At 33.9% G+C, this 26,306-nt stretch overlaps 2 protein-coding genes across 2 annotated transcripts; both read left to right on the top strand.

Moving 5' to 3' along the window:
* Positions 1–859: 859 nt before the first annotated feature.
* LOC109135636 (uncharacterized) lies at positions 860–1,870 on the top strand. The gene is made up of 2 exons (XM_019251067.2): positions 860–1,312; positions 1,424–1,870. The coding sequence occupies exons 1-2, from the start codon at positions 860–862 to the stop codon at positions 1,868–1,870; spliced, it is 900 nt and encodes a 299-aa protein (XP_019106612.2).
* A 6,999-nt stretch (positions 1,871–8,869) lies between these two features.
* LOC104899961 (uncharacterized) lies at positions 8,870–11,678 on the top strand. Its single transcript, XM_010687263.4, has 4 exons — positions 8,870–8,928; positions 9,735–10,168; positions 10,873–11,213; positions 11,290–11,678. The coding sequence occupies exons 1-4, from the start codon at positions 8,870–8,872 to the stop codon at positions 11,506–11,508; spliced, it is 1,053 nt and encodes a 350-aa protein (XP_010685565.2). The 3' UTR covers positions 11,509–11,678.
* Positions 11,679–26,306: the final 14,628 nt, after the last annotated feature.

The following is a 26,306-nucleotide window of genomic DNA, read 5'->3' as shown; positions in this document are numbered from 1 at the left end:
AAATTATTTTTAGGATTTAAGGAAGTTAAAATATTTTATTTAAGCATGCTTTGAAAAATGTTTGAAATACTAATTTGATTTGGAAAAGAAGTCTAAATGGGCTTAAGGAACCCAAAATTCTAAGTAGATTAGGAAAAGGATTTATATTGATGTTAGGAGTTCTAATTCATTAATCCTATTCATCATCAAACTCTATTTGAACCCAATATCCTTTTTCTAAGCCCAAAAGGAAAAACCTCTTTATAAATACTTTATTCACCACCCGTGACAAATTTTTTTCTGCACCATATAAACTTTCCAAATTCACCATATACCCCTTACAAACTATACAATAGCATTAATTGCCCTTTTTGTTAACAGACGTTAACTCGCCGTTAGTGTTTTATTACAAGTTTGCCATTAAGTTTGGGCGCCATTATGTTGGGAGTTGGAGGATTACAGTTAACAAAAAAAACCATGCCCATTCATCTCTTTCTTCTCTAACTCTCTGTTTTACTAGAGCTTAGACATCCATGGAAATCTAAATCCTGTTACCCATTTAGCGAAATTTGAACACTGATTTGTGCGCACTTGTGAGGTTCATCCTTGCACCAAAATTTCCTCTTGGGTCTTCTTGAGGAGAGAAATAAAGCGAATTTTCTCAGTTGCGAAAGTTGGTTTGAAGTTCAAAATTTTCGAGGCTTCTACTTTTCGTTCTAAGTAAGTTATTTATCCCTTTGTTTGTGTTGTTGAACATTGTTGCTTTTGGTATTTTTCTGGTTAGGGTTTTCTCATTTAAGGATTGTTTGTTGCGGTTTTTATTACAAGTATTTCTTTACTTAAGCATAGAAAAATGTTGCATTTTTTTCCTTTCATTCAAATGGTCTATGCTTATGTATGTTGGAAATATATTGGTGTTGTTGCTTTGGCTAGGATGGCTTTTGTGTGGTTGCTTTTGCATTATAACAGTAAGGATTTTGATGTGAGGGTTGAAGACACTGACTTGTGTCACTTGATGGGGTTGTATGAGGATATAATGGAGGAGTCAGCTAAGCAGAATGTGTATCTCCCTAAGGCATTTAGGTTACTTGTCCATAATCCTTGGAGTAATAGGAAAATGGAGATTGAGAGTGATATGGACTTGGAGAGGGTTTGGTCTTTTGGCAGGGGCACAGACACCATTGAGATGTGGGTGGAGGAAACAAACAATCCTAGGATAGTATTTAGGGCATATGTTCAATTAAGGGAACAAGCTGAGAAGGAAAAACTGGAGAATATAAGGAGAGTTCAAGAGATTTTAAGGAACGAGCAGGAAGAGGAAGAAAGGAGGCAAGTAGAGGAAGAGAGAAGAAGGAAAGAAGAGGAAGAGGAGAGGGAAGCTCGTGAGGCAAGGAGTTTTTGTGTTGCTATTGAGGTTCCTATCCTATCTGTGGATGATGTGAAGATATGTGAGTACATGAGGGTGTTTGAAACTGAGGGGGCTGATGAATGTTGTCCTGGTCCATCTCAGCCTACTGCCTCACCTAGCAAACAACCTACATCACCACCTACACCTACCAAACAACCTACACCACAAACACCTTCACCTAGCAAACAATATACACCACCACATTCACCACTAAGAGCTCATACACCACCTCCACCTCAGTCACCTCTAACACAACAAACACCACCTCCTTCACCTCCCAGAGACCCAACACTACCTCCTTCACCTCCTAGAGACCCAACACCACCTCCTTCACCTCCTAGAGACCCAACACTACCTCCTTCACCTCCTAGAGACCCAACACCACCTCCTTCACCTCCTAGAGACCAAACACCACCTTCTTCACCTCCTAGAGACCCAACACCACCTCTTTCACCTCCCACAGAACAAACACTACCTCCTTAGTCACAAACCCCCTCCAAGAAAAACAGAAGGGTTAAAACCACCCCAGTTAGGAGACCCAGAACTAGGAACCAAACTCAAAGCCCTATCTCAAACACAAAGGAGCGTTCACTAGCACCTCCCATGCCTGAACATAACAGTCCAATTTCTTCAAAACCAAAAAAAGCACCTAGGTCCAGACCTGAGGGCTTTAGGGTACCTAAAAGCACAGCCAAGAAATTTGGGACCTATGTACCCAAGAAGAGGAGCACTGGAAAGGAGGGTACATGGAGGAAGAAGAAGCTTCTCGTGACAGTAGTTGATGAGGAGAGTGATGATTTGGAGAGTGATGACTCCACTGATGGGACCTACTGTGAGTCAAGTGAGGGAGAGAGTGGTGATGATGATGAACTTTGGATGAGTGAATTTGTAGTTGAGGAAGATGAGATTGAAGCTGATGACTCTTGCATTGACAAGACATTTGAGGACTGTCTTGATGATAGTTCTTCCATGGATAGAGTTTACCCAAATAGGAAGGTTTGGGTTGACTCCACCAGTGGGTCTATCAAGCTAGAACAGTGGTTGATATTTCCAACCAAAGCATAGTTTATGGAAGTTCTAAGAGATTATTGCATCTAAGAGGGTTTTGCAATAATAGTGGACAAGGCTGACACAAATAAGACATTGAAGGGGGAGCATAAAACATGTGGTAGGTTAGAGGAGAATCATATGGTGAGCTCTGGATGGCTGTGTAAACACCTTGCTGACCACATATCTGCAAACCCTATAAAACAAGGTTGTTATACAAGGTCAAAGTGATGTCCAAGGAGTTCATATATGGGGACTTTGAGGAGTCTTATGGATTGTTGCCAAGGTATGCAGAGTTCATCAAAGAGACAAACCCTGACTCTTATGCCCTTGTCACTTGGACTGGGAACACTGCATCTGTTGCCCCGAAGTTTGTGGCCTGCTTCTTCTCTTTTGCTGCACAGTTCAGGGGATTTCTGAGAGGGTGTAGGCCTATTATAGGCATTGATGAGGCTCACTCAAGTGGATATTACAAGGGTATACTACTGTCTGCCTTGGGTATTGATGGAAATAATGAGATCTTCTTGATTGCTTATGGAATTGTGGACACTGAGAGCATTGAAAGTTGGACCTACTTCTTCAGAAATCTTCAGATTGTGTTTCAACAAGAAGGTTGTGCAAGAGATAATTGGACCTTCATCAGTGACAGGATGAAGGTGAGTTTATCTTCTGTTTTGCTTTTCTACATTTAATGTTTTGAACTGATTTCCTAACACATTATCCTGGTCATTGGTTAGGGTGTTGAGGCGAATGAAAATCGCTTGGATCTGCATTGCATCATGCATACTAGGATGCGTTGACGCGATAAAGTGGCCATTTACAAAAATGAGAAAATGCTCGAAGCCTGCGCTAAGCATGGTCCATGCGCGAAATGCTCTCACCATGCACGAAGTGCATGCTCCATGCTCCAAACGCATGCTATTTCTTATCTTTCCGCGTGATTTTCGTTCTTGTTTCTCCTATATATTGCTTTGTTCCACAGAATGTTTTTGATACACTATAATACAACTTCAATACACTTTTCACATTTGCATTCATATACTTACATACTCTTTCACACTATACAAACACATATTTAAATACATTCGGATACAAAAAAGCTTCATTGATTTACATTCAAATTCCGTTAAAGCTTCAAGATTGCTACTCCTGTAGATCATTATATAATACCCATGCGACAAAGGTATACTTCATGAGGATCAATTCAAACTTACTTCTTGTCTTACTAATAATATTCTTTTCAAGATGTAAATCTTAAAGCAATTAACGCTCTTCTATACATTCTTATGTAATCTCTTTTTTTATATATATTTCTTTTATATTTATTACTTCATTATTATTAATGTTTAATTCTCCTATAAATGTTCTAATGCTAAATTTTAGATAATTTGGACAATTGGATTAGATTCCTTGTAATTTGATTGAATAATAATATGTCACCAAAAATTAGTCTTTTCCATGTTTAATAAACTAATATAGATTAATTTTCATATTGCATCGACATATTACGTTACTTTATAATTGGACAACACTCGAACAACAATCGTTTTAAGTAGAGGCCAGTGATGGGCGAATTTGATTCTTAATAATATTCGTACCCTCACTCATAAACTCAATTTGTGGTTCACTAATCAATTATATATGGATTTATGGAGGGGAAAGCTACATTTTATGATTACCTATGTTGTCCCTATGGTTTCCCAAAACCTAATTAAATTTACGAGTCTTCCTTTAAAGACTTCTTGGCGACTTTTTTGTATCCAAAACAGTTTCAAAACAAAACCTTTAAAATGAGGTAGTCAAATACGCGGTCATCCTGTGTAAGAAATAAAAACACGCCTAAGGATTTGGATCAAATTTTATGTAATCTAACTCTAAACCTACTTATAGCTAGACTTTCGATTGGCCTTCACCTCCGATAATAATGCAATAACTCTGAATCAGATACGACTTATTTCCTCTGACATTCGACTGTAATCCCTCGTAATTTTATGTTTTTTATAAATAAATTTTAATGTATATTTATATTTATTTTAGTCTTTAAATGTTTTATTTCTTGAAAGGTTGACTATGTGAAAGTCAAAGAAATTATTTAATGATTTAAAGTAGTCAAACGTTTTATTTAGTCATACTTTGAAAATTATTTAAATAGCTTAAAACACCTTTTGGTTTAGCAAAAAGGATTTTAAATTGTGTTAGAGGAACCCAACTATACAAATCACCCCAACCATTAGATATTATTTAAGTCCAAACACTTTTTCTAAGCCTATAGAAGGGGGTAACTATAGAAAAAAGGCAATTTGCGTCGGATGTGAGGCGCTTATTTGCGTCGGACATAGGTGCGACGCCAAAGCCCTCGACGCAAATGACTAGGATACAATCTGTGTCGAACGAGAAACGACGCAGATGGTTGTGCTATTTGCGTCGCACCTTGTATACGGTGCGACGCAAATCACGCATTTGCATCGCACAATTGGCCATGTGCGACGCACATGCTTCATTTTTTTTTAAAAAAAGTAGGATATGCGTCGGATGGAGGGCCACATCCGACGCAAATGGCTCATTTTTCTTTAAAAAAAACAAAATTTCATTTCACCATTACCCACATTAACCAGATCTAAATTACAGATCTGAAAACATAAACTCACATGAATGAAAATAAAACACCAACCAGATATAAAAATGTCAAAATCATATTATACAACAGACTTCCAGTTCGAAATTAAACCTAAAAATTGAACAAAAATAAAACTAAATTGAATCTAAAAAATGAACGAAAATAAAACGAAAATAAGATATTATTCTTCTTCAATTTTGTTCTTTGTCAGATCTAAAAAATACAAGACTAAGATAAAAAAATTGAACCTAAACATCAACAAAATCAGATCTAAACAAGCTGAAGAAATGTTCGAACTGGAAGTCACGAAATTTCTGGAATTCAGGCTCTTCCTCAGTTGTTCTTTGTGAAATGTTCGAATAAAAACGAGGAGGTCTTCAAACAGATCTGAAAAAATGACAAATAGCTAAAAATTAAGACATGCTAAAAAGAAGAAAAAAGAAAAATAAACAAATTACCTTATTCTTGGAGTGCGAAGAAAGAAAAACGATTGCAATTCACGAAGATCTTCAATTTGAACGAATGTTTGCTGAACGAACGAAGAGGTCGCCGGAGATAATACTCGAAGATCTTCAATTTTCGTTGCGGTTATACCAATTTTTCGCCGGAAATCTAACTCGAAAATGAAAAATCAGATTTTTCGTTCCGATTATACCAAATTTTTCGAGTTAGATTGTGCAATTGTAGATCTGAGAACGAAGTTTTTTTTTGCGATAATACCTATTTTTCGCCGGAGAAAGAGAGTTTGAGGGTGAGAGAGGGGGGGGGGGTTGAGTGTTTGAGGGTGAGAGAGAGGGAGAGAGAGAGAGACGGTTTTCAGGGTGAGAGGGTGAGACCGTGAGAGAGACGGGGGGTTGAATGAGAGAGAGAGAAGGGGGGCGGTTTGAGAGAGAGAGAAGGGTGAGAGCTGAGAGGGTATTTTTAGGGTTTGAGAGGTGCGTGCATGCTATAAGTGATTCCCGTAAAAACAAATATAAGTGATTGGGCTGATGTGCGTCGGATGGGCCAAGGGGTCCGACGCACATTAGCCTTTTGCAACACACCTACATAACGTGCGACGCACATTCTGGGCACCAGTTGGGAGATTTTTGTGATTTGCGTCGCACAGTTTCCCACATGCGACGCAAATCATAACTGTGCGTCGTTTCCGTTTCTGTGCGACGCAAATGAGGGGACGCAAATCGTCCTTTTTCTACTAGTTATAAACTTCAAAAAAATTCCCACACTTATTTTCTCTCTCTTCCTTCTCCCCCGTATTTTTCGACCCTCCTCCTTCTTTTCACTCTCCCGATTTTTCTTCTTCTCTCTCTCAGTTTTTTTCGGCTCTCCTCTTCTCCCGTCGACGGCAGCAGCCACCGCCGACTGTCCCGGCAAACGCCAGCAACCCCCCCCTTTTCTCTGTGGTTATCTTTTCATCCCCAAGTTATATTTATGCAAAGTTTATATTTTTTAAGGATTGTTTTAATATGTTTATGTTTAAATTAATAGTTCGATGATTTAAATATAAATCTAAGATTATGTAGTTTATATAATAAAGTAATTAAATTTCAGATTTATTTATTATGTTTAAATTAAGGTTTTAAGTATCAAGCGTGGATTTTTAAGGGTTTTAAAAGTTGGAAAATCATAGTAGTATATTATAGTTTATAAAATTGAGTATTTTTATAATTTAATTATGTTTAAGTATGTTTAAAAAGGGTTTTATTATATTATAAGTTGCTGAAAATTTTATAAGTGTGCTTATGATGGAGTTTTTATGATCGAAGTATGTCGGGTTTATAGTACTCTTTTATGCAATACTTACTCTGTTTCTTTTTACTTACAATATAGTCTTTTGGCACGCAGTTTAAGGAAAAGTTAGAGAATGCAAGTACAAGGAAATAGAGGAAGTATAGAATATTTATTACTTCTATTTGAATGCCATACTACGTAACAATGTTAATTAACACTATACAACGCGTTTTAAAATTAAATAGGCTTACTTGTGTGAGTATTTAGGGTCACTTGTATGATTATTTGAGGTTACTAATAATGAATAAACGACGAATCTTTTATGATTAAATAGAGTTACTCATAAGTTTAAATGAGGTTACTCCAAAAAATGAATTGAGGTTAGTCACATGACATTTTAAGGTTGCGTATAACAATATAACGGGTTACTATATATAAATGGGTTTACTTTTATAAACGCAACGGGAAATTAATAAGCTTATTTTTATGAATGAATGAAGTTACTCGTATGATTAAATGTGGTTACCTCTGACGGATGAGGTTATTCTTAACAATAAAAAGGATTACCCTTATAAACAAATTAAGTTACTCGTATAACAAAAGTTTATACTAGTCGATTTACTTTTATGAATAATTGAGTAATTTTAAATGGACTTTTCTCGAATTTTTTCCTTGAATAATGTAAAAGTGGGTTTTAATTCCCAAAATATGCCCCAAAAAATAAAAATTCCCTGCGTACCGTCCACGTAGGACGGCACGCGAGAAACTTTTTTTTTTTTGTTTTATCCCAGGTAAACCGCTACTCAGAGTAGCGGTTTATTTTATTTATAAAACGCTACTTAGAGTAGCGGTTTATGTGTATAAACCGCTACTCAAAGTAGCGGTTTATAAATATAAACCGCTACTCTGAGTAGCGGTTTACTTGGGCAAAATGTTCCAAGCACATATCAAACTCAATTTGATTAATGAACCGCTACTTCAAGTAGCGGTTTACACAACAACAACAAAAAAAAAAATATATTTTATTTATTTATTTATTTTTTTGTAAACCGCTACTTCAAGTAGCGGTTTTCCTTAAGTTGGAAAAAAAAAATTCTCGCGTGCCGTCCTACGTGGACGGTACGCAGGGAATTTTTATTTTTTTGGGCATATTTTGGAAATTAAGACCCACTTTTGCATTATCCAAGGAAAAAATTCGACTTTTCTCACATCACACTCAATATTTTGAAAGATTTAAGTTGGAGATAAAAATTTTGCTCGATAACATTTCAACACTTGATCAAAGCTCAATTATGAATTTATGATGAAAAACGAGTGAGACATTGACATAGTGAAAATAATTTGATGGAACTGAAGCGTGCTTGTATATAATAAATAATTATTTGTGAACATTATAACGTTTACAACAACTATGAATGAATGAATCGATCGGGTATTTTTTTAGAGCTGACAATTCCTGACACGACCTCTGTTGTCTTATGTCAATCCGCAGTTCTTTATACTCTCTTCACTTGTCTGTTGTCTCTCACTATAAATAAAAGACCTGCTCTACTAGCTAAAACCCTACTCGCAAAAAATGGGTTTACAGTGCATTTGCTGCTCTTCTTTCGGATGGCCGAAGTTTCCCCATCCGCGCTCTGAAGAATTTGTAATTCTTTCGTTATTTGTCTTTCTTTCGTCAAATTCTGTCTACCTTTTTTGAATTTATGGAAATTTGCCCACTTATATCCTATTTATAGTATTAGTTTATCTCTGATAGGTTCGCACGAGACCCATTATTGGGAATGACCGAAGGTTTCGGCTTGCGCCTAAATGTAAGAATACATTTCATCACTCTTGCTTGAGCTATTCCTTGCTAAATATCTACGCAATTTTTAAAAATTATTTTTCTAATATTATGGAACATTAGTTATTTGCATGTTAATACATTTTTGTCAAAACATACATAGATTGTATAATATTATAGTGAGGAAGGAGGACAGGGGATGCAAAAAGTAGAAGGGAATGCGAAAAGTAGAAGGGAATGAGGGGTAGGCACAAAATATAAATACAGGGCGACATTTAATGTCCGTTTGGTTTGATGGAAAATGGTTTTCCATGAAAAGCTAGTTGTTAGTTCGGGATATGTCCTGGATTATTTATCAATGTGAATTGGATATCTTATATCAAACACTCGAGAGAAGTGGAAAATAAAAGTTATAAGCATTGGATAGTACTCGGATAATGATGTTCAAGTTCCTTTTAGATTTTCTACATTGTAAATTATAATTAATATCAATATAACTTCTAGTTTCAAGAGAGTATAGATTTATAAATATGTAATTACTTACAAAAAATTTCATACAATCTTGTTATTAAAATACAGGTTAATGTAATACAATCTTGTTTTTAAAATATAGCTATTAAATGGTGTAATAGTGGTAATTATGGAGGTTATATAGGATACTCTATTATTAGCATTAGCTTAATGGGTAGAAATATATACATTTGTATTTAATTATTTTAAAACTAGAAATTTTATCTTGTCCTTAAATAACTTTTGTCCCCACAATTACAAATGTGATATTGTAGAATAGTTGGTTAATGCATTTGTATCTCAAAAGGAGAGGTTATAGGTTCAAGTCTTAGAACACATATTTTATTGTTTAATTTGTCTCATTCGATTGTGTGGGGGAGGAAAACGGTTTACCTTCAAATTTTGGTGGAATGTCTACAAAGGGATGGAAAACTCTTTTATACCTTAGTTCCCTTTTTAAATGCCTTATCCAATCGAACAATGGGAAAAAATAGTTTTCCTTCAAAACAAACAGAGCCTTAGCAAATACAGGGTGAGGAATAACAATACACTATGTTCTTTAATATGTGCTGATGCTGGATAAGGAGTTAGACTAAAGTTGGGCTGAAATTTTCTGCATTTTGTTACTTAGTTGCTTTTGTGTATTCTAACTTTAGAATTGTTACTGCAGCATATGCTTTACCCAGTTTAAATTGGGCAGTTAAGGTATCTCTGTTCCCAAAATCAAAGGAAGTTACCAAAGTTTATGCATCGTATTCAGTTCCAGATGCTAAATCGGAAGTGTCTTCAAAGAATAATTCTGGTATTCCAGAGATACATTCTGATTCAAATCCGAAATTTCAACTTTCTTCAAAGGGTTTGAAATTTGCTGGTATTGAACTATTTGGAGGTAAATCAGGCTCAGTTTCGTTTTATGGGATAACTCACCATGTGGTTGAAGAGAGCAAGGTTGTTTCATTCCCTTATAAGGACGATAGAGGTTCAGTGCTGTGGGTTTTTGCTCCGCTTGTTCTGATACTATCTTTGATCGTCCCTCCAATTTTCCTTTCTAATGTATTTGATAGTTTTCTCAAGAATGAGTATCTTGCAGGTAACTCTCGCTAGCTATCTATATTTTGCTATTATGTTAATATAATTAAGGTTTATGACTTGATTATTTGCTCTCTTGTTTTTATCTTCTTTTTCTTCTCTCATAACTGTTTAAGTGGATATTTTTTTCAAGTCATTTAATGGGAATGGCATGAAATCAAAAGAATGCAAGTGTTGAATTTTGGCATGCATTGATTTGTAAGTGTGTGTGCGCTGGTGCGTAATGCACATATCCATGTACACATCCAAAGCAAGATTTTGCATGACTTGACTATTGCAGACATGTGCTAATTGCTATGGGTGTATTGTTTTAGCAATTTGATGGAGGTTTGTGCATTCGGAATGCCATACTGTCATAAGCTACATTTTGTTTTAGTTGTATTGATCTGATAAGATGACTTTTATACTGTACCAAACAATATGCTTTGACAATTGCTTTGTGGTTATTGATGCTTAATAGGTAATCTCAGTAGAGATTTCACTGTAAGCTATGTAATCTTTTCTTCCCAATATTGTGAGCTTCATTTGGTTCACACCTGTCAAGATTTATCTGACAAAAATGTTTTTGTATCGTATAATTTAGAAATTAATGGCCATGAGTTACAACTTTTGACCTCAAAAGTAGGATTGTTTTAGTCATCAGCCCCTTCCCTGGGTCTTTACATACTTGGACCACTGATCATGATCTTCTTTGCAACACTACAGAGATTGCTTGTAACCTTTCTTGTGAAGCTGTGCTCTACGCTGGTCTTGCAGCCTTCCTTCTGATAACTGATCGCGTTCAAAGGTCATATCTTCATTTTACTGCAAAACGTTGGGGCCTCATAACGGGTTTGAAGGGACACTTATCAAGTTCATTTTTTGCCATGGGCCTGAAGGTGATTCCTCCTTTACTGGTAACTTATGTCACGTGGCCATTGATAGGCATTAAAGCTCTTGTTGCAGTTAGTCCCTTGCTAGTTGGATACCTGGCTCAGTTTGCTCTTGAGGCTTTCATTGATAGACAAGGGTCATCCTGTTGGCCTCTAGTTCCCATTATCTGCGAGGTATTTATGCTTTTCAATGACTCCTGATCATTTTTGTATACCAGTTTTTCAATTTGGTTATGCATTTTCTTGGCAGGTTTATAGATTCTACCAACTGACTAGAGCTGTAAGTTATTGTGAGGGTCTGATGTTTGGAATGAGAGGAGTTCAGGCTACCCCAGAAGTGATGGAGATAACTGGGGCTTTATCAGCAATTTCTGTGACCTTTTACATGGTCGCTCTGGTCTGCCTATGGTCGTTATTGACATTTTTTCTGAGACTGTTTTCTTCAAGACCTGTCTCAGAAAAGTACTGATATTTATCTTTCCTATTTTGTACTAGTTTTTAGTATAATATTATGGCTAGTTTTTCAGAATTTCGCAGAAGCAGATATGAGATGTAGGAACTAGGAAACAAAAAGGAGAAAATAAGTTGAAAAAACATTAGGCAAACTCAGTGTAAATGAATGTGTATAGTGGTGTTAATTTGGTTAACCAGTTTAGGTTTAAACCAAACAGTTCATTTGACTCCAGTTCAGTCGACTTCAGTTCGTTTTTCCAAATTTAATTGATTCAGTTTATATATTTTCTGTTTCAATCCATACACTTAATTCAATTTTCAGTTCATTTCATTTCAGTTTACATTTTTTTTTGGTTTGACCCGTACAATTCAGTTAAACACAGTTGATTATTTACTCATTACTATCAGTTAAACAATTATTTTCAGTTTGGATTCAGTTAATTTCGATTTTTGTAAGGAAAGTCACATCAACTCAGGTGAAATTCAATATCGATTATGCCATATGCATCTTTTTGCTACGAGTCGCGCTTCGGGTCAACGAATTATTTATTGAGAAGAATTTTAACTTGTTTGGACTTTTTCCATGTCGGTTAAATCGGTAGGAAATGACGATTACCATAAAGAGATGTGTCTATAATTGTCTACAAAAGCGCATTTTGAAATTGCTATTTTTACTGTGAAATTATTTTACTAAAGGTTCAACATTTGGTTGATATTGAAAAATTAAATTTCAAATTCTTTATTGTAGAATTTCTAATCATTGCTCATTTGTAGGTTAATTATAATTATGTTAACGATATTAAATGTAATTATGTAATGATTCTAGGTAACATAATTATTCTATACTGTTTCAATGTGTATATATTGACTTGTAATTATTAATGATGAATTGATGATTGATTGTGATCAAAGATTAAAGGTGATGATAAATGATAATGATGAATAATTGGAGTCGATGATGATCAAAGTTGATAAACACACAATTATATGAGTACACCATGATCAAATTCAATGTAAGTAATCACTATACTACTCTAAATGAGTGTCTATATCAATGCATTTATGTTAGTAAATTTTAAATAATACTATATTGTATAATCTCAACAATTGATCTTGTAGATGATCACCTAATTATAATTTAAGATTAGACAACGTCCCCAAGTTTAGTATTACGAAAAGAACGAATTACCTTTTTTTATAATATAATGTCTAGTTTAATTTATTTAGTGACCAATTTAATCTGCTTAGTGATCCACATAATCCATTCTATAATTACATTATTTAATCCAATTAGTGACTAGTTTAATATTGTCCATTGTAGTTCAAGATTCAAATGAAAACAATCGAAAGAGAAGAGAAGGGACGACTAGCTTGGTTCGAGATGTCTAGGGATAATGTTGGTTTAGAGTCAGAACTTATTAGGAGAACTAAGGTTTGAGTTTGTCTAATCTTATTGACTAACTGAATGTGTCAATGATATTCAATAAGGTAATTCAATATAACAATACTGTCTAAGTTAACTATATTTAAGTTCAATTGATTTGGAACTAAACACATCGAAGTGCATTGAAACAAGTTGTTGTAAGATGTGATTGATAGATGTATTAATGTAGGTCAGAAAAACTAATTCAAGATAACAATACTCTATTAAACTTAGCAATCTTTAAGTTAAACTCATTTCATGACTAAAAACATATAACTAAATTGAAACAAGTTATTATGGGATGAGCTAAATGAATGTATCATTAATCAATGACTTGTGATAAGCTAATAGGAACTGACAATAGTCTATTAAAGTTATAGTTTCTAAGTGAAATTCATTTCGGTCAGACAATAAGGTATAATTATTATTATGAATTTGGAAGTATATTACTCCCTCCGTTTCTTTTTAATCTAGACACTTTTTTTTTTGTCTGTCTCTTTTTAATTTACACACTATTGCTTTTTTTTTTGGTAACATGTCACATCTACTTTCTCCTCTTTTTCCACACATGTCATCCACTTTTTAATATTTTTAACCCACTTTTTACTTTATCTTCTCACTTTTTAGTTTCTCTCTCCACCTTTTTAGTTTCTCTCTCATACTTTTGTACTTCCTTCTTGGTTTTCCCCCAAAGTGAAGTGAGTAAATTAAAAAGAAACGGAGGGAGTATTAGTTAAGTATTAATGTTTGGTCGATTAATAGTAAAATACTCTATTTAAGTTATTTACTTTGAACTTTGGTGGAACTAATAGACTAAAGTGTGATCTTTGATCTCATCCATTGATCGAATTGATATATGTACATGAAAATCCAACAAAGAAACTAATATTCCTATTCATTATGATATTTGTACATCAATACACGCACAGTTTCTCAAATCAACACCAAATCATAAAAATCAAGAAATTCAACATTAAAAAATATATAATTGATGCTTAATATAATAATAATAATAATAATAATAATAATAATAATAATAATAATAATAATAATAATAATAATAATAATAACAATAATAATAATTCTATCATTCTAATTTTTATGCATGTGGTTTGTTGGGCACTTGGACAGTTGAGTTGGCCCAAAATAGAGTTGTAAAAACCTATTCTTGCCTCCATATATATACTCTAACCTTTACGTAACCACACAATTACAACACAAACACAAAAACCCTAGATTTGATCACACGGTTTCTTCTCTCTCATACACTCACATAGTTTCTTCTCTCAAAAATCGAAATCTAAAATTGTCACTTCGCCTCTCAACATTTGATTATTCTACACTCTAATTCTCCTCATTTCTTTACATGAAGAGAAGAATGAAAATTGGTGAAGATTGAAGACACGAAGAGGAGATTTTTGAAGTTTGAAGAGTCGAAAAACATCTCATCTTTGAAGGTCAAAGAAAACCTTATCCAGGTTAAGAACTCAAATTTCAATTCTAGTTTTTTTTTATTTTTCTATTGAATCATGAAATTTTGTTGTTCTGATATTTTTAGGATTTGAATTTATATATTTGTTGATTTTTTTGGATTGGAAGTTCGATTTGGTATATTATCTTAATTTTGTTAAAAATAATCTGATTTTTGTAGGGATTATTTTTATATTCTGGTGTTAGTCTGTTGTAAAAAATTGGATGTTGTTCTAATTCTTATAACACACTAATATATGATTATGAATTTATGATTCATTCATCTGTTTATTTTTTCTTAATTTATGAATTTTTAACGGCTAAATAATTAATAAAATATTATTCTAATTGTATAGTTGTTGAATTATTTGTAGATCACTTAAAATTTTCACCTTAGTAATTAATAAAAATGCAATTTAGTAGGTTTGTTTATGAATTTTAACGGCTAAATAATTAGTAATCTAGTATGAATCTTCTGCTTTTTTATTTGTTGAATTATTTTTAGATCGTTTAAAATTTTCACCTTAGTAATTAATAAAAATGCAATTTAGTAGGTTTATTTATGAAATTTTAACGGCTAGATAAATAGTAATTTAGTATGAAAATTTGTTTTTTTAATGAATTTTCAACTTTTTTTTATGAATTTTCTATTTTTTTTTGTTTATGAATTTTTTGGTTTTTTTATTAAAAATATATGACCGCTACCCAATTTCAAAACCATAACCTTAGAAACCCTAGGAAACTGACCCAGATCCAACACCCACCCATACTCAAGTCTAGGCCCACTGCCTAGCCACCACCCCGAACCCAGGCCCACCTCTAGCCAATAACTTGAGGCCAGTAATTTATCTGTGGGGGGAGCACAATCTAATGTTAATTCTTATCTTAATCATCCCCTTATTATTCTACGTAGTTCTGATTTTAATTTGCTCAAGTATTGACAGTCTCAATGTTTTGCATATCTTGTTAATTCTAGAATGTCAAAGGATAGTTTGGCTATTCCAATCACTTATGTTGCTTCTGAATCTTCATTCACCACGGGTGGGCGAGTTTTGGCCAAATATAGGTCATCTTTATAGCTTAAGAATGCAGAGGCTTTTGTCACTACACAAAACTGGTTATTTGGATATCTTAAAGAAGAATAATTAGAGAGTTGTTTAAATGCAATGAATGAGACAAATTGTGTTGATTATGATATTGATGTTCTCTCGCTTCCTACGGTAATTTGTATGTTTATTGTGTTAGTTTAACAAAAAAAAATTCTTGTTTTAAATGAAATTGCTAATTCAAGTATTTTTTTAGGTGGAATAACCACCTTGTATTGATGTTGCCTACTAAATATAGGGTTTTTGTTGTTGTTCAGTGAGATTTCTAGTTTTGAGCTGGTTTTGCAACCATTGATTGCTTTATTTATTTTCTAGCTAGTGGCAAGTTTGATACATTGAGTTTGGAATTTTTTTTATTAGGCTTAAAACTATTGGTTTTGGTATTCATTTGTTGGATATGGTCTCCTCTTGCGAAACTAGTTGAGCTTGGTATGGTGCTATTTAGTTAGCTTTTTGACCTTGGTATAGTTCTGTTTTGTTGGTTCACTAGAGGAAAAAAATCCCACATGATGCGGTCAAAACTGGCCTTTCGGATGCGGTTTTGGTCCGCATCAGGTGGGGGCGCAGCAGGTGACTAATCATTTATGATGCGGTCCAAAACCGCATCGGAAAATGACAATCTGATGCGGTTTTACTTCAGAATCGCATCAGATAGTGTTGAGTAATGTCCAAAAAAAGTGCAGACCTGCAGTTTGCAGGTCTGCAGCACTACCACGTTTCATTTTCATTGTCAGTTGCTCAAATTTCGTCATACTTTTTCGCAAAACTCAACTGGTACTCACTATATCAAGATAAAGTGCAATTTTTACTGATACTCCAACAACAACAATTTTAGAACAACAATAAACAACAATTTTACAAAAACAATAACAGAATAAATTACGAAAATATAAACAAAACGAAAATTAATTACAAATAAAACTAATAATGGAATAAAAACGAAAATAAATTACAAATAAATTAGTAACAAAATAAAAAAGAAAAAAAAATTACAAATAAAATCAATAAAATAATAAAAACGAAAAAAATTACAGAAAAAGTAATACTACAAAACGTGAATATAAACGAAATTAAACAAAATAACATAAAAAAAAGAATATAAACGAAATTAAACAAAAATAAACTGAACGAAAATACTAAAAAACGAGAACATAAATGAAAAAAATTGAAACCAAAATAAACTGAACGAAAATACTAAAAATCGAGAATATAAACGAAATTAAACAAAAATAACATAAAAAAAACAAAATATAAACAAAATTAAACAAAAATAAACTGAATGAAAATACTAAAAAACGAGAATATAAATGAAAAAAATTGAAACCAAAATAAACTGAACGAAAATACTAAAAAACGAGAATATAAACAAAATTAAACAAAAATAACATAAAAAAAACAGAATATAAACGAGATTAAACAAAAATAAACTGAACGAAATTACTAAAAACGAGAATATAAATGAAAAAAATGAAACGGAAATAAACTGAACGAAAATACTAAAAAAAGGAGAATATAAATGAAAAAAAATGAAATGAAAAAATTAGAGAAATTAAACGAAAAAACTAGAGAAATTAAACAAAAAAAAATAGAGAAATTAAACGAAAAATCACTAGTTTCAGATCTAAATTGGCTTCGTGTTTCCTTCGATTTTCTTTATTGGCGTTTCTTCCTTCGATCTTCTTTAATGGCGCTTGGTTCTTCGTGTTTATTTAATGACGCTTGTGGATTCAACTATTTAGGGTTAGATTGTTTCGATTATTGAGGGATTAGAGTGGTGGTGTGGCGTGGGCGTGAGGGTGGTGGCGAATAAGAGAGGACGGCGGGTGAGAGAGACGAGGACGAGAAGAGGATAATCAGAGATGGGAGGATGAAGGTTGGGGCGGTTTTAGAGTGAGGAGAGAGAGCGCATAAGGGAGGATAGATTAGGGTTAGAGTGAGGAGAGATAGAGGACGCAAGGGTTAGAGAGAGGAGTGGAAATGGGCTGGTTCTAAGGAAAAGGAGAGAGAGCGTCCTGGGCCACTAGTTTGGTTTTTTTTTATAAGGAATTTTCGAATGCGGTCAATGAACCGCATCAGGTTCATTAAAAACGGCATCCAATTTCAAATCTGATGCGATTTTTTAAGAACCGCATCCGATTGTGTTTGCCAAATTTCCCTCCCATTTTTTTTTTTTCATTTTCGGATGCGGTTTTACAAAAACCTCATCTGATACAAAGTGACATATAAGGTTTTTTCCACTAGTGGTTGTTGGATCTCTTAAGCTTGATTTGCGCATTTTTAGGCGTTGGATGGATCTCTTGAGCTTGGTTGGTGCTTTTTAGTGGTTGGTTGGGTTTTGTTGAGCTTATTTGTATTTTTGCTGGTTTGATTCTGTTGAGCTTGATAATTGCCCCTTTTTGGAATAAGGCTTCAAATCATTTATCTAAGTTGTTGAATATAATGACTTTAACCCACGTAACTGTGTTGTGAACTCTCACTATAGTCTACGTTTGTCCCTCTTTGGAATTAAAGTTGTATAATTGTTGGTTCTTTTTTGTAAACTATAGTGAGGTGATGTCAATAGTTCCTTGTTCGATTCAAGATATAGTATTTAGCTAATTTGTTAAATGTTTTGAGGCCAATTGTTCAATGACAAAAGCATTCCGAGAGCCAATCTTAAAGAACTACTTTTTCGACCATAACATCTTTATGGTTGGATTTTGTTGAGCTTGTTTTGTTGTTGGTTTCTGTTGAACTTGATAATTGTACCTTTTCGGAATAAGGTTTTAGAACATATGTCCCGTTTTGTTGATTATAATGATTGAAACTCAAGCTACTATGTTGGGAACTCTCACTGTAGTACACATTTTCTCATTTTTGAATATGTTGTATAATTATTGGATGTTTTTGGATTACTATAGTGAGGTGATGCCCATAGTTTTTTGATGAATTCAAGAAATTGTATTTGACAATTTGGGTAAATGTTTTGGGGCCATGTGCTCGATGATGAAAATACTCTGAGACCCCAAATTTAAACTTCTTATCTTTTTCAAAATATAACATTTGGTATGGTTGGTATTTTGGTAAGTTACTTATTACATAAATTGTTTCATCTTTTTTTTTTCCATTTGTTATTCATGTTAACTTTGTTTTTTGTCTTGTAGGGTGGAAAGAGTCGCAGATATGAGGTTTAAAACTTTAGAATTTTAATATATTGTAAACTGAAGTGAAATATTTAGTAGGTTTTTTTGTTTCTTCTTATAACTTGTAAATTACATTTTGAGATAAAGTAAAATTTGTATTTGGAAAATTTTTTTTGTTCTATATTATTTATTATAATAGTACTTTAAAACATTCCCAAATTATTAATTTGATTTTGCAAATAATCAAAATAGTAAAAGCAACACCGAGTAGAAGTGACCAAGAACAAACTACCTAGCAATCAAAATGGGTTATGTTATGCAAGAAAATATTACCATTTATTAACAAGGATGAAGTCCGTGAATTATATTGGAAGAATCATAACAATTCTTGTGATTGTCTTGCGACAAATGATGTTTTTGATTTATTCAAATTAGTTAGATGAATTTATGAAGAATCATAACTCCATAGTTCATACAACTACGCAAGTATTTTTCTTTGTTAAAATACACAAAGATCTTGTGTATTAAATTTTAACTATTGAGAATTCAACTTTTTAATACAAATAGTAGTTGAAATTGAAATCATGTGTTTTTATCTTTGTCTAGTCATTAAGGTGTCATGTCATTGTATGCCAATAATTTAGGTAAATTATAAAAAATACGAAATTAGGTGTTACATTTTGAAATAGTTTAATGGTGTTTTATTCACTATGATTCGGTTCAGTTTAAAACAGTTTTATACAGTTGAGTTAAAAACAGTTTGATTGAGTTCAGTTAAAAATAATTTTATTCAGTCTGATTCAGTATATTTAAATACAGTTTGAAACCGTTTTCAGTTAAATTCAATTCATTTTCTGTTCAATTAAATTTAGTTTAAATCGTATTTTCGTGCAGTTAATTTCAGTTTAGTTTATTTTCAGTTCAGTTAATTGCAGTTTACTTTAATCTGATTGACTTATCAGTTTTTAACTTTTCAGTTATGGGTCAATTCAGTTCAATTGGTCAACAATTTACAGTTTAACCATCGGTTTTCAACCAAATTGAGAGCGCTAAATGTGTATGGATTATGTTGTAAATGTCTAAATTTTTTCGAGATAGAAAGTTACGTGACATGGTAAGTTCAATTTCGGGTTTATGTATCTGGAGATCCAAGTCATTTATGTGATAATTGAGCTAAATTTTCTATTTATTTTGTGTGAGGTATTGCTGCTTGTAGCTGGTGCCATATCTACTTGGGTGGTTCCAAAGAATGTTAATGAGGTTCAAAGCTTTCATGGGTATCACATGCATGATTGGTCTCCTGAATTTGTTGGACAATCCTTCTACCTAAATCCTACCTTCATCTCAGTGTATCAAAAGGATTGACGATCTAAAGATCCGAGTCGTTTTGTTTTCCAATTCTGTGATATTATCTTTTTGATTTTATGTAATTTATGTATTTTTTCAATTAGTGTTTGTAAAAACGCCACTTCTACACAATGTCAACATTCAATATCTTTTGCAGTTAGTTTGGGTGTATTTTTTGTAATTAATGTTTATGTAATGTTCTTTTAAGATTTGTTACAACCTAAGAAATGGATGATAAGAAATTGAAAATCATTCGTATTACCCTTCCTTAATTTCATGAAATTTTAATTTTTTTTTGATAAAAAACAGTCATTTGCGTCGAATGGTGTTCAACGTCCGACACAGATTAACTTTTTTTAATATAAAATGATGATTCGCGTCGTACACAGACCATTATGCGACGCAAATGACCCTTTTAGCCCTAGTCCCAGCAGCATCATCTGCGTCGGACTATGCAGAACATACGACACATATATCACAAAATCTGCATCATACGCAGATCATATCTCGATGATTTGAATCGAGACCTGTGGTGTCGGACATATGGTCCTAGGTTTGACGCAAATCATTAATAGTGAATCCAAATCCCAAGGCCAATCATTGTCGAAAGTTTTGAAAGAATTAGGGCAAGGGTAGAAGAATCAGTGAAAATTTTAAAAGGATTAGGGTTGGGAGTGAAAGAAGGAGAGGGAGAGCGAGGGTTAGAATGTTCAGTGGAAAGTGTTACTGAGGGAATTAAAGATGCAAAAATAATTTTTTAAAAAAATCACGAAGGGTTGCGGTTAGCCTAAAAACCGCAACCCTTTATCATAAAGAGTTGCGGTTTTTGGACTAACCGCAACCCTTTATCATAAAGGACTGCGATTTTTCGGCTAACTGCAACCCTTAACATTAAGGGCTACGTTTTTCAGATAACCGCAACTCTTTCCGCGTAGCCCTCTGCTTTTTTTCCTCAAGTGTTTATTACTTCATCATGTTTTATAACTTTTAATATTCATAGGTTGACAATCATCAATAATTCATCTTAGATCTACCACAATAACTAAGGTAGCAAAATCATTTCATATCATGTTTTCATAACAATAGCTCATGAGAGTTCATTAGTTCATAAAACACATAAAAATATTTATGAATTAATAAATCATAATAATCATCCCGCAACTCAAGAATAATCATTTGGATAAACATGTATTATCTCATAGTGTACTCATTTCATAAACACATTTGAAGAGAATTGGGGTTGCTACACTACGGAGCAAAGTCGACGAGGGATGATGGTTTCTCAAAGGGCAGCAGTGCAGTGAACAAAGTGGTGGTGTTGTGGTGTAGGAGCCGTGAAGAGGGGAGACAAAAGAGTGAGAGCAAAAGAAATAGCTGGGTGGAAGTAGATAGAGTGAAGGAAAAGATGAAGGTGGTTGTTGTGGGACTGGGCGGTACTGTGGCGGCGCAGGTGATGCGCTCCGGTATCGGTCAAGGGGTAGGGCAGTGGTGGTTGTATGGTGGTTATTGTGTTGGGGCCGTAAAAAGAAGAAGATGAAGATTGAGTATTTAACTCATGTTGATTGTGACGCTAAATTCAATTCATTTGTTAACAATAATATGTTGAGACATGTTTATATATATTGTTTTAAATTTGTTAACACTTTTGGTTATTTCTATATATATGCTACATTCGAGCGATCACTCATCGGATTCTGATGCACCATTTAACCCAGAAAAGGAGGCTGACTAGGGGAGGATAGTGACCATGCTGAAGACCGTGCCACACACGTGTTAGATGCTTGGTGGGAAACATGGGAACAAGAGGCTGATAGGAATGCTTTACTTGGCATTGAGGTGACATCTGATCCACGCCAGCCACCCCTCTTAGGTTCGCGCTTATTTGATTATTGTGAATATTGAATATGTAATTTATTTTTTCATTCTTTAATTTAGTTTTCCTATTTTGTTTCTTAGATCGTCGTTAGACAACTACATATTATGGTTCACACATCAGCTATCACTAGTAGAATAATTGCTTATTGTTACGGTGATTAAGTGGCCTATTGGCGGCGGTTTTCACCACGCAGCAATTAAGGACGCAACAATAGGTAATATACATATTGCTGCGATTTTTTACCGCAGCAATATGCCAACGTACGGCTGCAATTCCTAGCCAAAACCGCAGCAATATGTTACACCTACCTATTGCTGCGGTTCCTAGTCAAAACCGCAGCAATAGGTACTAGTACATGTAAAAAAAAATTGCACTTTGCCATCAAATTTGAAAAAAACAATGTTGAAAAAATAAAACACAACATATTTAAAGTAATGATAAAGAACTTTTAGATATGCTCTTACAAAAAAAAAAATCAGCTTATATAAAAGAAAGATATATAAAGAAAAAATTATACAAAATGAGACTAAAAATAAAAAAACCCAACATTATATTCATTCTAAAAAATAAAAAAAAAATCCATAAAAAATACAACATCACTAGATCTGGAAAATAACCATCACTACATCTGAAAAATACAACGAATTCAAATTAAACGTCGCCGACGACGAGAGACCTAAGGCGATGACGAGCGACGCCGTTGTTTCTGGAAAGCATCTTCAACAACGATGGAAAATTCGTCTTCTAGAAAGCATCTGGCAAGCAACGCTGTTGTTTCTGGAAAACATCTTCAGCAACAATGATGCAATGAACGAATTCAAACGATGCGATGAACGAATCTGGCGAGCGATGTTGCAACGAACAAAAGTTGAATCTGGCGAGCGATTGACGACCAACAAAGAAGCTACACGAGAGGATGAGGGGTTAGAGGAAGAGAGAAGGAGAGAGAGTGAGAGGGTGCGTGAAATTGATGAGAGGAGGAGAGAGAGGAAGAGAGGAAGAGCGTGAATCTGGAAGAGAGGAGAAGAGAGAGAGGAAGAGAACGTGAATCTGGAAGAGAGGAGAAGAGAGAGGAAGAGTGAAACTGAAGAGGAGTGTGTGAAACCCTAAATGGACTATTTTATTTCATTATTAATTTTAAAACCTATTGCTGCGGTTTTTTGTAGGAATCGCAACGATAGATTCATATAATAATTTTTTAATATTATTTTAATATATTGTTATGGTTCTTGTCAGGAAATTGCAGCAATATATTTGGTCAAATAGTCAAAAAATTTCAAAACAAAATTCGTTGAAACCATATTGCTGCGGTTTTCGGCCGAAACTGCAGCAATATGGTTATTTTATATTTTTCCTTTTCTTTTTACGTAATATATTGCTGCATATGGGTACAACCGCAGCAATATCACCGCAACAATAAACAATTATTCTACTAGTATATATATGTACTTAGAGTTTGATGAGTCGGGGAGACCTGCAGATAATTGATTGTAAGATAGTTACAATATACCATGCTTATAATTTAATGTTTGAATTTCTAATTGTTTGTTCTATCAGGTCCGTGACGATCCAAGTATGGTATTTGAATCGGTCTTTCTATACGCCTTTAGACAGTCAGACATAGGACCAACTCTTTCCTTTTGCTCTTTCCTTAAACCCAAATTCGTTCTTCTAAAGCTCATCAACTCATCGACATCGTACTCTAGCTCTTCCTGCACGATATCATCAAGCTGGACAGAATTCTCAGATAATCCACCGTCATCGTCACCATTAACCAGATCAACATCAACCTCATTAGTCTTTGACCTAAGTTGCTTCTTCTTTCCACCAACTTGTTCAACTACATCATCATAGTCACAATGAAATAGTTCCCTAGGATCCATCTTGTAAGTCTCATCTTCCCCACTGTCATCATCCTCACTTGTTTCCTCATTACTCTCAATATAGCCATCTTTCTCATGATTAGGTTCACTATTACAGTTTAGAGGTTCTTTGGGGGCTGTGATGTGTTGTTTAGTAATTTCCAAATTTGAGGTCGTTGATAGTTGTGTAGCCAATAAGTCAGTGCAAATTGTGGATTGTTGTGTATGGTTTATGGGTACATCATCCCCAACCATCGTCATCATTGCTGTTCAATAAACCAGAATAAGAAAAAATTAACAGTTTTGTTTTCCTTTTCCTTAAACACTCAAAGATTATAATATTTAGTCAAATTTATTGAAACCCTAACTTTAAATCTTAATTTGGTCAAAAAATAACACTTTAAATCATAATAAAACAAGAACTGTAAACTCTTGTTTTCAATATCAACAAATAAAGACAAAACCTAAATCAATTCTTTAATGTCTACTTTGCCCACTAACAATTATTAAATCAGTAGAACAAAGCAAATGAAAAACATACCTGTACAAAACTTTGTATTTTTGTAACTTTTCAACTTCTTAATTTTACTTTGCTTCGTATTTGCTCTGTTGTATCCCCATGAAATTTTCCATTTAGGAGGAATTTATATTTTGGTAGAGATGAAAGGGAAGAGGAAGAGAGGTGAATGGCTGCCCAAAATAAAAACGAGTGAATGAGTGGGAATGTGAGAAGGTTCTAGTGTATTACACAATACTTTATAAAATTAAATAAAGCGCGTGAGAGTCACGATTTCGCACCGATCAATTTTTAGGGGTATTTGTCGTCGTAGAGCAACTTATATACCCAAATGTCGTCGGTGCTAATTTTTATACCCAAATGGTCAAAGGGTGTATTTTTTTATACCTATTTGGTCATTTGGCCGATTTTAAGGGCACATTGGTATCTAGTTGGATCAAATGACCAAAGTTAGATCAAAGCAAGAGAAGCAAGGTGATACTACGCTAGATGTATACAAGCATAGCAAGATGGAGGATTGGCTTACCTTCAAAGAATCTATGATGTCAGAAGAGGCTATAGTAAGTTTATAATCTAATTAACTTGGTATTAGTAATTTAAATTTTATGTTACGCACTTAATGTGTTTTTTTTTTTTGCTGAAAAAGCAAGAAAAGGCGGTTGAGAGTGCAAAAAAGAACACACATATCTTGGGACTTACATACCTCGGGCATTCATAAAGGTCTGCATACTCATTTCAACACAACAAGAAATCATTCGGACATGCATCAATCCACTGAAATTCTAAACCCAAACGACATATTAATTTTTTCGTATAGTAGGTGGATTTGGTAGTAAACTACCCTCAGGAAACATATCTTGTAAAGCTTCTAATAGTTCTGTGAAGCCTACATTAGTCAAATTATGTTTCGCTTTTATGTTGAAAAGGGTTACAACCCCAATCAATTGAGTGTATTTTGTACACCCTAGATAAAGGGGTTTCCCAGCAGGTTCAGACAAAGTGTCAAACACTTGTGGCCGCTCATTGAAATGGTCAAAGTCCCCTTCCAACATCTCACCTAATCGATCATCACCAAACTCTTCATCCTCAATGTCACTATTATCTCCGTAGTTATTTTCATCATCACCTTCTGTAACACCCCGATAATTCTCTCTTTCTAGAAAATACTTTTATAACAAATCTAGAGAATTACCCAGGCATTATCGCCCGTGTGATAACGTTTCGGCTTACTCAGAATTTTGCAGCGGAAAACTTATTAAAACAAAATCAACTTTATTAAACTTATGAAATAAGAACCAAACAATGTTTGAACTGAAACACACCAACTTAAAGCTAAAGTCTAAAAATATAAATTCCTAGAAACAACTTAAATACTACTAATGTCACAAAAGCCTCTCCATTCCAGATTCCCCCATGGTATGCATCTTCGAACCTGTAATGTCAATGCTTTCTTGACTCTGCTCCCCCGAAGGATCACCACAGGATCAATAGGCAAAGCCATGATCACACACACAAACACGCACGTAATCAGCAAAGCTGAGTACTACATATCAGGCATAAATAATCCTAAACATGATACTACAACATAAATAATAATAAGCATATAACAAACTGCAGATGACTCTTACTGAACTAGACTCTAAACTTTTATTTCTTCTTTTAAATGGAATAGTTATGGGACGAGTTGTCTATACTGAAGTAGGAGATATGGGAGCTACCACATATTCCAATTGACCTGCGATATCGAGGAACCTTTGAGCTAAAAAGGAAAGGTGATCAATCCAATCCTAGGAAAATACATATCACGGCGGACTATGTATCCCAACCCTTAGTGTCCAACTCTAGACATGCACCAGTCTAAAGTCTATAACCTATCTCGTTCCACTTTACGTTGCATTCATTTTATACTTGTGTTGACACCAACCAAGCACACAACATATATAACTAATAATCACATAAGATCACAAAACTCCTTTTTATCTTAGAATTAACAAGTTCACAACTTATCATTCAGGACGCTTTTAACTTCTTTTATTCTTTGCTAACTTGTCTGTTGAACCTAGCCAACAGTAAACTGTACCTTTATATAGG

The sequence above is a fragment of the Beta vulgaris genome, chromosome 1 (genome assembly GCF_026745355.1).
Source record: "Beta vulgaris subsp. vulgaris cultivar EL10 chromosome 1, EL10.2, whole genome shotgun sequence".
Classification (NCBI taxonomy): Eukaryota; Viridiplantae; Streptophyta; class Magnoliopsida; order Caryophyllales; family Amaranthaceae; genus Beta; species Beta vulgaris.
This window is presented reverse-complemented; position numbering and strand designations above follow the sequence as displayed.